The sequence below is a fragment of the Tachysurus fulvidraco genome, chromosome 4, assembly GCF_022655615.1.
Source record: "Tachysurus fulvidraco isolate hzauxx_2018 chromosome 4, HZAU_PFXX_2.0, whole genome shotgun sequence".
NCBI lineage: Eukaryota > Metazoa > Chordata > Actinopteri > Siluriformes > Bagridae > Tachysurus > Tachysurus fulvidraco.
Genome location: NC_062521.1, coordinates 30,168,096 through 30,180,693, shown reverse-complemented (window position 1 = coordinate 30,180,693; position 12,598 = coordinate 30,168,096). Strand labels below are relative to the sequence as shown.

General features: G+C 43.3%; 2 protein-coding genes across 3 annotated transcripts in view; one reads left to right on the top strand and one right to left on the bottom strand.

Moving 5' to 3' along the window:
- Positions 1-5,658: 5,658 nt before the first annotated feature.
- Positions 5,659-8,289, bottom strand: LOC113649305 (snRNA-activating protein complex subunit 3-like). Its single transcript, XM_027157001.2, has 3 exons — positions 7,967-8,289; positions 6,289-6,372; positions 5,659-5,839 (listed from the first exon to the last, which is right to left on the bottom strand). The coding sequence occupies exons 1-3, from the start codon at positions 8,272-8,274 to the stop codon at positions 5,680-5,682; spliced, it is 552 nt and encodes a 183-aa protein (XP_027012802.2). The 5' UTR covers positions 8,275-8,289; the 3' UTR covers positions 5,659-5,679.
- Positions 8,290-9,058: 769 nt separating this feature from the next.
- dnajb14 (DnaJ heat shock protein family (Hsp40) member B14) overlaps positions 9,059-12,598 on the top strand; it is an 11,585-nt gene continuing 8,045 nt past the window's right edge. Inside the window, exon 1 of one of the 2 annotated variants that reach the window (XM_047812951.1) lies at positions 9,059-9,230. In XM_047812951.1, coding sequence (XP_047668907.1) covers positions 9,098-9,230 — 133 coding nt within the window. In that variant the 5' untranslated portion in view covers positions 9,059-9,097. The remainder of the gene's footprint in view (positions 9,231-12,598) is intronic. The other variant, XM_047812952.1, reaches the window with a different exon arrangement.

Sequence of the window (12,598 nt, the reverse complement as noted above, 5' to 3'; positions counted from 1 at the left end):
CACTTTAACTCGGGGACCGACACTTTAACTCGGGGAAACGACACTTTAACCCGGGGAAAAGTGAAACGACACTTTAACTCTGGGGCCGACACTTTAACTCGGGGACCGACACGTTAACTCGGGGACCGACACGTTAACTCGGGGACCGACACGTTAACTCGGGGACCGACACTTTAACTCGGGGACCGACACTTTAACTCGGGGACCGACACTTTAACTCGAGGACCGACACTTTAACTCGGGGACCGACACTTTACCCCGGGGAAACGTCACTTTAACCGGGGGAAACGTCACTTTAACCCGGGGAAACGACACTTTAACTCGGGGAAACGACACTTTAACCCGGGGAAAAGTGAAACGACACTTTAACTCTGGGGCCGACACTTTAACTCGGGGACCGACACTTTAACCCGGGGAAACGACACTTTAACTCGGGGAAACGACACTTTAACTCGGGGAAACGACACTTTAACTCGGGGAAACGACACTTTAACTCGGGGAAACGACACTTTAACTCGGGGAAACGACACTTTAACTCGGGGAAACGACACTTTAACTAAGGGGACCGACACTTTAACTAAGGGGACCGACACTTTAACTCTGGGACCGACACTTTAACTCGGGGACCGACACTTTATCCCGGGAAAACGTCACTTTAACCCGGGGACCGACACTTTAACTCGGGGAAACGACACTTTAACTCGGGGACCGACACTTTAACTCGGGGACCGACACTTTAACTCGGGGACCGACACTTTAACTCGGGGACCGACACTTTAACTCGGGGAAACGACACTTTAACTCGGGGAAACGACACTTTAACTCGGGGAAACGACACTTTAACTCTGGGAAACGTGAAACGACACTTTAACTCTGAAGCCAACACTTTAACTCAGGGGACCGACACTTTAACTCGGGGACCGACACTTTAACTCGGGGACCGACACTTTAACTCGGGGACCGACACTTTAACTCGGGGAAACGACACTTTAACTCGGGGAAACGACACTTTAACTCGGGGAAACAACACTTTAACTCGGGGAAACGACACTTTAACTCGGGGAAACGACACTTTAACTCGGGGAAACGACACTTTAACCCGGGGAAACGACACTTTAACCCGGGGAAACGACACTTTAACCCGGGGAAACGACACTTTAACCCGGGGAAACGACACTTTAACCCGGGGAAACGACACTTTAACCCGGGGAAACGACACTTTAACTCGGGGACCGACACTTTAACTCGGGGAAACGACACTTTAACCCGGGGAAAAGTGAAACGACACTTTAACTCTGGGGCCGACACTTTAACTCTGGGGCCGACACTTTAACTCGGGGAAACGACACTTTAACTCGGGGAAACGACACTTTAACTCGGGGAAACGTGAAACGACACTTTAACTCTGGGAAACGTGAAACGACACTTTAACTCTGGGAAACGACACTTTAACCCGGGGAAAAGTGAAACGACACTTTAACTCTGGGAAACGTGAAACGACACTTTAACTCTGGGGCCAACACTTTAACTCCGGGGAAACGACACTTTAACTCGGGGAAACGACACTTTAACTCGGGAAAACGACACTTTAACTCGGGGAAACGACACTTTAACTCGGGGAAACGACACTTTAACTCGGGGAAACGACACTTTAACCGGGGAAAAGTCACTTTAACCGGGGAAACGACACTTTAACCCGGGGACCGGCACTTTAACCCGGGGACCGGCACTTTAACCCGGGGAAACGACACTTTAACCCGGGGAACGTCACATTAACCCGGGGAACGACACTTTAACCCGGGGAAACGACACTTTAACCCGGGGAAACGACACTTTAACTCGGGGAAACGACACTTTAACTCGGGGAAACGACACTTTAACCCGGGGAAACGACACTTTAACCCGGGGACCGACACTTTAACTCGGGGACCGACACTTTAACTCGGGGACCGACACTTTAACTCGGGGACCGACACTTTACACCGGGGAAACCTAACTTTAACCGGGGGGAACGTCACTTTAACCCGGGGAAACGTCACTTTAACTCGGGGAAACGACACTTTAACTCGGGGACCGACACTTTAACTCGGGGACCGACACTTTAACTCGGGGACCGACACTTTAACTCGGGGACCGACACTTTAACTCGGGGACCGACACTTTAACTCGGGGACCGACACTTTACCCCGGGGAAACGTCACTTTAACCGGGGGAAACGTCACTTTAACCCGGGGAAACGTCACTTTAACTCGGGGAAACGACACTTTAACTCGGGGAAACGACACTTTAACTCGGGGAAACGACACTTTAACCCGGGGAAAAGTGAAACGACACTTTAACTCTGGGGCCGACACTTTAACTCGGGGACCGACACGTTAACTCGGGGACCGACACGTTAACTCGGGGACCGACACGTTAACTCGGGGACCGACACTTTAACTCGGGGACCGACACTTTAACTCGGGGACCGACACTTTAACTCGGGGACCGACACTTTAACTCGGGGACCGACACTTTACCCCGGGGAAACGTCACTTTAACCGGGGGAAACGTCACTTTAACCCGGGGAAACGACACTTTAACTCGGGGACCGACACTTTAACCCGGGGAAATGTGAAACGACACTAACTCTGGGGCCAACACTTTAACTCGGGGAAACGACACTTTAACTCGGGGAAACGACACTTTAACTCGGGGAAACGACACTTTAACTCGGGGAAACGACACTTTAACTCGGGGAAACGACACTTTAACTCGGGGAAACGACACTTTAACTCGGGGAAACGACACTTTAACTCGGGGAAACGACACTTTAACTAAGGGGACCGACACTTTAACTAAGGGGACCGACACTTTAACTCGGGGACCGACACTTTAACTCGGGGACCGACACTTTATCCCGGGGAAACGTCACTTTAACCCGGGGACCGACACTTTAACTCGGGGAAACGACACTTTAACTCGGGGACCGACACTTTAACTCGGGGACCGACACTTTAACTCGGGGACCGACACTTTAACTCGGGGAAACGACACTTTAACTCGGGGAAACAACACTTTAACTCGGGGAAACGACACTTTAACTCTGGGAAACGTGAAACGACACTTCAACTCTGAAGCCAACACTTTAACTCAGGGGACCGACACTTTAACTCGGGGACCGACACTTTAACTCGGGGAAACGACACTTTAACTCGGGGAAACGACACTTTAACTCGGGGACCGACACTTTAACTCGGGGAAACGACACTTTAACTCGGGGAAACGACACTTTAACTCGGGGAAACGACACTTTAACTCGGGGAAACGACACTTTAACTCGGGGAAACGACACTTTAACTCGGGGAAACGACACTTTAACCCGGGGAAACGACACTTTAACTCGGGGAAACGACACTTTAACCCGGGGAAACGACACTTTAACCCGGGGAAACGACACTTTAACTCGGGGAAACGACACTTTAACCCGGGGAAACGACACTTTAACCCGGGGAAACGGCACTTTAACCCGGGGAAACGGCACTTTAACTCGGGGAAACGGCACTTTAACCCGGGGAAACGACACTTTAACTCGGGGAAACGACACTTTAACTCGGGGAAACGACACTTTAACCCGGGGAAACGACACTTTAACTCGGGGAAACGACACTTTAACTCGGGGAAACGACACTTTAACTCGGGGGCCGACACTTTAACTCGGGGAAACGTCACTTTAACCCGGGGAAACGTCACTTTAACCCTGGGAAACGACACTTTAACCCGGGGAAACGACACTTTAACCCTGGGAAACGACACTTTAACCCGGGGAAACGACACTTTAACCCGGGGAAACGGCACTTTAACTCGGGGAAACGGCACTTTAACCCGGGGAAACGACACTTTAACCCGGGGAAACGACACTTTAACTCGGGGAAACGACACTTTAACTCGGGGAAACGACACTTTAACTCGGGGAAACGGCACTTTAACTAAGGGGACCGACACTTTAACTAAGGGGACCGACACTTTAACTAAGGGGACCGACACTTTAACTAAGGGGACCGACACTTTAACTAAGGGGACCGACACTTTAACTCGGGGAAACGACACTTTAACTCGGGGACCGACACTTTAACTCGGGGAAACGACACTTTAACTCGGGGAAACGACACTTTAACTCGGGGAAACGACACTTTAACTCGGGGAAACGACACTTTAACTCGGGGAAACGACACTTTAACTCGGGGAAACGACACTTTAACTCGGGGAAACGACACTTTAACTCGGGGAAACGGCACTTTAACTCGGGGAAACGGCACTTTAACTCGGGGAAACGGCACTTTAACTCGGGGAAACGGCACTTTAACTCGGGGAAACGGCACTTTAACTCGGGGAAACGGCACTTTAACCCGGGGAAACGACACTAACTCGGGGAAACGACACTTTAACTCGGGGACCGTCACTTTAACCGGGGAAACGTCACTTTAACCCGGGGAAAAGTGAAACGGCACTTTAACCCGGGGAAACGACACTTTAACCCGGGGAAACGACACTTTAACCCTGGGAAACGACACTTTAACCCGGGGAAACGACACTTTAACCCGGGGAAACGGCACTTTAACTCGGGGAAACGGCACTTTAACCCGGGGAAACGACACTTTAACCCGGGGAAACGACACTTTAACTCGGGGAAACGACACTTTAAACTCGGGGAAACGACACTTTAACTCGGGGAAACGACACTTTTTTAACTAAGGGGACCGACACTTTTAACTAAGGGGACCGACACTTTAACTAAGGGGACCGACACTTAACTAAGGGACCGACACTTTAACTCGGGGAAACGACACTTAACTCGGGGACCGACACTTTAACTCGGGGAAACGACACTTTAACTCGGGGAAACGACACTTAAACTCGGGGAAACGACACTTTAACTCGGGGAAACGACACTTTAACTCGGGGAAACGACACTTTAACTCGGGGAAACGACACTTTAACTCGGGGAAACGACACTTTAACTCGGGGAAACGACACTTTAACTCGGGGAAACGACACTTTAACTCGGGGAAACGACACTTTAACTCGGGGAAACGACACTTTAACTCGGGGAAACGACACTTTAACTCAGGGAAACGACACTTTAACTCAGGGAAACGACACTTTAACTAAGGGGACCGACACTTTAACTAAGGGGACCGACACTTTAACTCGGGGGACCGACACTTTAACTCGGGGACCGACACTTTAACTCGGGGACCGACACTTTAACTCGGGGACCGACACTTTAACTCGGGGACCGACACTTTAACTCGGGGACCGACACTTTAACTCGGGGACCGACACTTTAACTCGGGGACCGACACTTTAACTCGGGGACCGACACTTTAACCCGGGGACCGGCACTTTAACCCGGGGACCGACACTTTAACCCGGGGAAACGACACTTTAACCCGGGGAAACGACACTTTAACTCGGGGAAACGACACTTTAACTCGGGGAAACGTCAACTTAACTCGGGGAAACGACACTTTAACTCGGGGAAACGTCAACTTAACTCGGGGAAACGACACTTTAACTCGGGGAAACGACACTTTAACCCGGGGAAACGGCACTTTAACTCGGGGAAACGTCAACTTAACTCTGGGAAACGTCACTTTAACTCTGGGAAACGTCACTTTAACTCTGGGAAACGACACTTTAGCTCTGGGACCGACACTTTAACTCTGGAGCGTGGCTTTTGTTTCTTATATTCTTTTTTATTATAATCACACTCACCAGTTCATTAGCATACGCGTCGTGACGTCCCACACTGTCCCGTGAGAGACTCTTTTTATAGTCCAGTCTCTTCTTCCTCAGTCTAAGAACAGAACAGAAACAAAACCATCTGAATTCAGACTCAAGCTCATCACATTAATATACACACATTTCAAAATGCGGTGCTAAAATATACACAAAACAAACAAGGAATATCTGGTTATAATTATCTGGTGTTCAGACTGACATACTGTACCAATTAGTACGGTATTATTAAGTTAGGCTGATGTGTTTACGTGCAGTATTGAATATCCATCATGTAAAGGTGCGAAAACATTTTTACTTTTGTTTAAGGATTTATATTCAATATTTTCTTTACTTTTTACTAGCTTGTGCGTTTTTAAAAAGCTCCATTAGTTTTGATTTTCCTTTAATCCTAATAGGATCGATTCACAGTGTAAAACCTCTACATCTTCCTGAGGTGTACAGCAGTCATGGTCTACAAGCTGCATGCAAAAGCTTTTGCTCTGCTGGTGTTTTTTATTTTTTTACTTTAAGGTGGCGAGCTGAGTGTCCGCAGGAATGTCGTCAGGATCAGGAACTTCATCTGCAGGATGACAGCGAAGAGATTCAGGGCTGAAACACACACACACACAAACACACACACACACACACACACACACACACACACACAGAGCTGGGACACTAAATAAAGGAAAAAGTAAAAAGTTACTTACATCCAGTAAAGATAGAAGTAACGTATGATCCTGCATCTGTATCCTACTGAATCAATCCTATATGAGTCACGTGTGTAGAGTACATGAGTCACTTGTGGATTGAATCAATGTGAATCAATTATGAATCACTTGTGGACTCTAATGCTACTGAATCAATCCTATATGAATCACTTGGGGATAATTTTGTTTGGAAAAATAAAACCCACTTTATTAGAAAATCAGTCATGATGAACCCACTAAAAGGGGGGGGGGTCTATTTTTTAGATTTTACTACCTTAAACAACACTTTTAAGATTAATCGTATTAAAAATTTCCTTAATTATTTTCTAATAAAGTGGGTTTTATTTTTCCAAACAAAATTATTTAACATGCTATCAATCTTTTTTAATGTTCTATTATTCATCTCCCTGCAAAGAGCTGCATATGTTAGTCTCGACGATCCTTCGGCTTTAGAGAGTAAGATTGTCGACAAGTCTCTCTGCAGCCAAGAATTTAGTTTCTTTTGGGTTTTTATTATTAGAGGATCGAAAATGAGTTTAAATCTTATTTTTTGTTCTTTATTAATTACAATTCCTAAGTATGTAACTTGATCTCTCACAGGAATATTGCATAAGGAGGGAGCATTATGCCTTCTACCGCTTATCTGAACTTCTCGGGTCACGGGGAGCCTGTGCCTATCTCAGGCGTCAATCAGAGATGCCAATCAACCTACCATGCATGTCTTTGGACCGGGGGAGGAAACCGGAGTACCCGGAGGAAACCCTCCAAGGTGGAGGTGTGAGGAGAACGTGCTAACCACTAAGCCACCGTGCCCCCTCAGACATCAACTCACATTTGTTAATATTTAAACAGAGACCTGAAGCTCTGGAAAAGAATTCAATCAATTATTGTGGACTCTAATGCTACTGAATCAATCCTATACGAGTCACTTGTGGACTGAATCACTCCTATACGAGTCACTTGTGCCTGAATCACTCCTATACGAGTCACTTGTGCACTGAATCACTCCTATACGAGTCACTTGTGCCTGAATCACTCCTATACGAGTCACTTGTGGACTGAATCACTCCTATACGAGTCACTTGTGGACTGAATCACTCCTATACGAGTCACTTGTGGACTGAATCACTCCTGTACGAGTCACTGCTCAGGGCACTAAAGCCATATATTGAAACCATCCAATGCTCTATTAATCCCAAAGCTATGAAAACTGTTTCTCTTTATTCATCCTTTTTGTCCTCAATGTTTACATAACCTATATTGCATTTTTGTTGTATTATTACCCTGGCAATTTATTTCTGTTTACGTGTTTCATATGTGTATTAATATAATGCTTTGATGTTTTGTACTGTTTAATAATATTTAATAAAATAAAATAAAAATAAAAATAAAATAGGGCCGAATTAGTGCATGAACTGAATAGTGAACACTTTCCACCTTGTCCTGGACATAATGTAATAATAGATGAGTTAGTGAGCGATAATAAAGTTTACCTGCAGATAGTTTTCAGCTCCTGCAGAATGTCAGGTGTGATTCCCATCGTCTCTATAAACTCTGCATCTTCTACTTCACCTGCAGTTTGGTTAAAGCCGTAATCCTCCGGCTTCAGCACGCTGAGCCATAAATCTCTAAAGCTCCCGATGTGAAATGGTTTAGTATTCACTTCGACGTGCTCAAAAACAGGCACGTTTTCGTTCATAGCCTTCGTACTACCGCCTTCAGCCATGTTTACATCGCGTCCTGGCGCGTCACATACGTCATAAACCTGCGCCTGATCCGCCTCCTTACACATGTCACACATTTCCTCATTTACTTTATTAAAGCAGTCACATCAATGGTTAGGATTTAAAAACACAAATTTAAATGTTATGTATTTAATTTTTCATTTACATTTTTTTACTTTAGCCCATTAGAATAGCTTAATATTTAAGCTTAACCTATTTTACAAAATAACCTTTATTAAAAGTGTCATATTGTAAAATACTTGTTAATATATTGCTTTATTTTTAATAATAATTATTGCTTAGTGAACTTTCTACCCTTTATGTTTATTATTTGACTAATAATTATTCATAGATAATAATAATAATAATAATAATAATAATAATAATAATAATAATAATAATAATAATAATCACGATTATATGAGCGTTTATCATGTAATACACAGCATGGCTTTGATATTACTGTAACTCTGTGATGTTTATAGAATTAATAAATGATAACATTTATCTCAGTGGGTTAGTTGATTTTGCACATTTTAGAGTTTTGCCCTAAACTCTATGTATAAACTCTCTTTATTTTACATATGAACTGTTTTAATAGTAGACGGTGTTTAAATCCACACGTATTTATTTAAAGAGTAATGGCGTGTCAGAAGAAGACGAAAGTAATAACACGGATGCTCAGATTATGCTACGCAAGTATCAGCTGAGCCAAACGGCGTTTGTTTCCGCACCCGTTTTTAATAAAGCCCGCCTCCTGGATTAGGATTTGTCAGTAATTGAGTTACAGCGGAACTGACCAATCGAATAGCTTCATGAAGCCACGAGCCCTTTGAACATGAGGCGGGGTTTGTTGGAATAGAGGTGTGGGGAGAAAAAAAAAAGGACGGGTAAAAAAACATGGAAGGCAACAGAGACGAAGCGGAAAAATGTATCAATATAGCGGTGAAGGCCCTCGAAGCAGGAGACAAGGAAAAGGCCATAAAGTTCCTGAACAAAGCGGAGAAATTATTCCCGACTAACAAAGCGAAAGGTAACGTGATCTAGAGACGGACTTGATCTGTATTAACGAGTTGAATGAACTGCGCTAAACACAAGACGGTGCTCTGGCTGTGTCCCAAATGACACCTCGATCCCTACACAGGGCCGCTAATTAGTACGCCCCGTTAGCGCGTTTACACGCAGCATCTAGTGCACTAGGTCTTTACACGGAGTGGTTTGGGACACGGCCGTAGCTTGAAGGATATCTTTAATCGTCACATCACATTTACGTTTTAGGTTTAAGACCTTTTAATGACATTTAATATTTTATTTACTTTGTTAAATGGAGGAATGTTTATAAATGTAAACGTTATAGATACAAATACTATCGTTATCCTTCGCTGTGTCAGTAATGTGCTAGCTAGTTAGCTTTACTGAGGCGAATGCTAACATTAGCACGTTAATATTAATGTATCCAAATAAAGCAAACATATATATATATATATATATTAGTGGTGTTTAAATTGTCTAATTGTGTAATAGTTTTATGAATAAATAATATCTATAATAAAGGGATAATATTAATAATAAAAATAATCAGCATCCATGTAATGATATTATAAAATTATACATATTTAAAATAACTAACAGTAAATATTAATTTAAGGTTTTATTTCTGAGTGATGAGCATGAAATTTTTAAATATGTACTAATAAAAATATATTAGATCTTTATTAATAATATTAGATCTTAATTAACAATATTACATCTTTATAAATAATATTAGATTTTTATAAATATTACATCTTTATAAATATATAATATTAGATATTTATTAATAATATTAGACCTTTATTAATACTTTTATTAAATATTACAGTGATGAGAGGTGAGGTGAAGAATAAACCACTGCGTGTCGTGTTGTCAGGGGAAACTAATCAACCCCAGAGAGGTGTGATGAAGCCGCAGTGACCGTTACCACACAGATGGGTTTATTACACCCACACAGAGGGGTTTATTCTAACCAGTGCACTTTTCCACCGTTAGATTTTAGATTTATTACATCACATCTGTGTATAGTTACATTTAACTTTTGTGAAATGACTCGGTTCCTGTCGTCACTTCCGTTCTAGCGGCTATAACCTGCCGTCCCCTCGGCAGCCTCTCGTTCTTCTCTTTCTAGAGACGTGATGATAAAATGCGGATCGTCGTGTTACAGAGAAACCATTAAAAAAAAACCTGAAATGTCATGAAAGTTCAAGTGACATCATTTCTTTAAATTTATAATTTATGAAGGTAAATAATCCGACCCTGTTGTTCCTCCGACCGAGTGGAAGAGCAGCGCAGACGTAGTTTAGCGTAAATCTACTTGATCGTTAACCGACCCGACAGTCTGGACAAACTGTTACTGATAGTGATGCGTTTTAAATGGATAAATATTATCAACCAGAACAGAATAATAATTTCATCAGTTTTTTATTTATCCAGTATTAAGCTTCAGTGTATGACAGGATCTGATCTGATGGACTTACACGAGATCCTTACGCCTATTGTTCTGCTGCTCAACTCATCATCAGAGCCACGGTCTGGGGTGTGTGTAGGGCTGAAACCATCATGAGCAGGAAGAACATAACTAGAGCACACTGCGGTAACCTGAGCGACATCATACACACTCGCCGTGTTCTAAATCTTCATCACTAGACACAACGTCAGAGCACAACATCCCTGTTCGTCAGGTCTCAGAGCCGAGCTGTAAAATGTTCAAACACGTAGTGTCTCTCTTATAACTTTACACCGTTGTCACGGTAACTTTACAGTGCTGTCATGGAAACGACGTGTCTAAAGACGACCGTGCCGATGTTCCAGAATATTAATAATATTATCTTCCACGTTTATAATATTAAATCCAGTGACCATTGGTTAGAGAATCTATTGTCTCTTTAAGATCTATAGATCATGTGACATGTCCACATCACCAAATCTCTGTGCTCCAGAGACCATCGTTTTATACTTTTTTTATAGTTTTTTTTTTTTTTTAAGTTCCCTTTCTTTTTGACTTTTCAGTCATACGGGAACCAAAATATCTGAGTAAATGGAAAGGGAAGGCAGGAGGGGAAGAAGTGAGAGATTTCAGCTTCAGGATTGACCATAGTCTTGTAATAAAGGCTGACCAGATGGTGCTTTAGTTTATCTCTACACACACACACACACACACACACACACACACACACACATATACAATGTACAAGTTTCTCTTTCTTACAGACATATATACACACACACTATACACACACATACATACACACACAATGTACTAGTTTCTCTTTCTTACAGACATATATACACACACACACACATATACAGACTACAGACACACACACACACACACACACAGGCCCAGCAGCTCTGTTTATAGTTTCTGCTTAGTTTATAGTTAATAGTTTGTATGCTGCTAAGGGAGGAAATGTCAAACCTGCAGTTGCTCAGGGTTTGAAATAAATTTTTCTTCACCCTGATGTATGAAAAATCCTGGATGACGTGAGATGAACGGCAGGCAGCAGACATGATACGAGTCAGTTTTGATCCATAAGGTAACGAGTCAATATTAGTTTGAATCTCTGATCATCTACATTGATGCATTAGGTAAGGAGTGGACATGAGAGGATACGACATGGTTAGTGCTCTGATTGATTTGTGACTGTTCAGAATCTAATCGACGAGGTGAGGATTATTTATAAAGTATCAGAGTTATGGTCAAGATTAAAAGTATGAATTAGTTTTTTCCCCCCAGTCGTCTGTCCTTTTTCAGTAGTAATCGATGTGTGATTGTTGTATTGCTTTTAAATAGTGTGTGGTTTGGGACACGGTGTGAATCGTTTTACTTTCATTCTGACAGCATTTTACAGAAGCATGTTTCTGAGAAGGTTGCAATACCAGGTCATGTTTAGAAGGGACCTGTTCTACAGCTCTATTAAAATGTGGATAAGTGAAAGTGTGTCCCTGAGCTCAGCTGTGAGAAGCTGTGAGACGTCACGAGCTCAGCTGTGAGAAGCTGTGAGACGTCACGAGACAGACGGAGCTTTGTTCCTGCTTGACGAGGAACGATTCACATTTTATTCTCTCTGCGAAGAACCGGCTACGATTTTATCGACTCGTCTCGCTCTCGCGCCGTGGCCGTGAATCTGCTCAGGAGGCAAAGCGGTGCGGTGTTAATCTAAACACCACAAAGCTGTTAACTACCAAACCTACTCACGTCTGATGAGTTACGCATTTATTTAGTTTATACATGAATAACTAATCTACGGAACATCAGACGTGCCACTAATAATAAACGAGTTATACAGTGACGTTTTCTGTAAAGTGTTTTATTCATCGGTTATGGAAGGAGTCTCCAGTGTCAGCACTTCACAACATGCACAG

Bases quoted from the DNA above. Each gene is read 5' to 3' on its own strand.
- LOC113649305 (XM_027157001.2), bottom strand. From the start codon at position 8,274: ATGTGTGACATGTGTAAGGAGGCGGATCAGGCGCAGGTTTATGACGTA. The intron at 6,373-7,966 runs GTAAACTTTATT...TGTGTGTTTCAG, and splicing joins GAGCTGAAAACTATCTGCAG to CCCTGAATCTCTTCGCTGTC. The intron at 5,840-6,288 runs GTAAAAAAATAA...TTCTGTTCTTAG, and splicing joins ACTCAGCTCGCCACCTTAAA to ACTGAGGAAGAAGAGACTGG.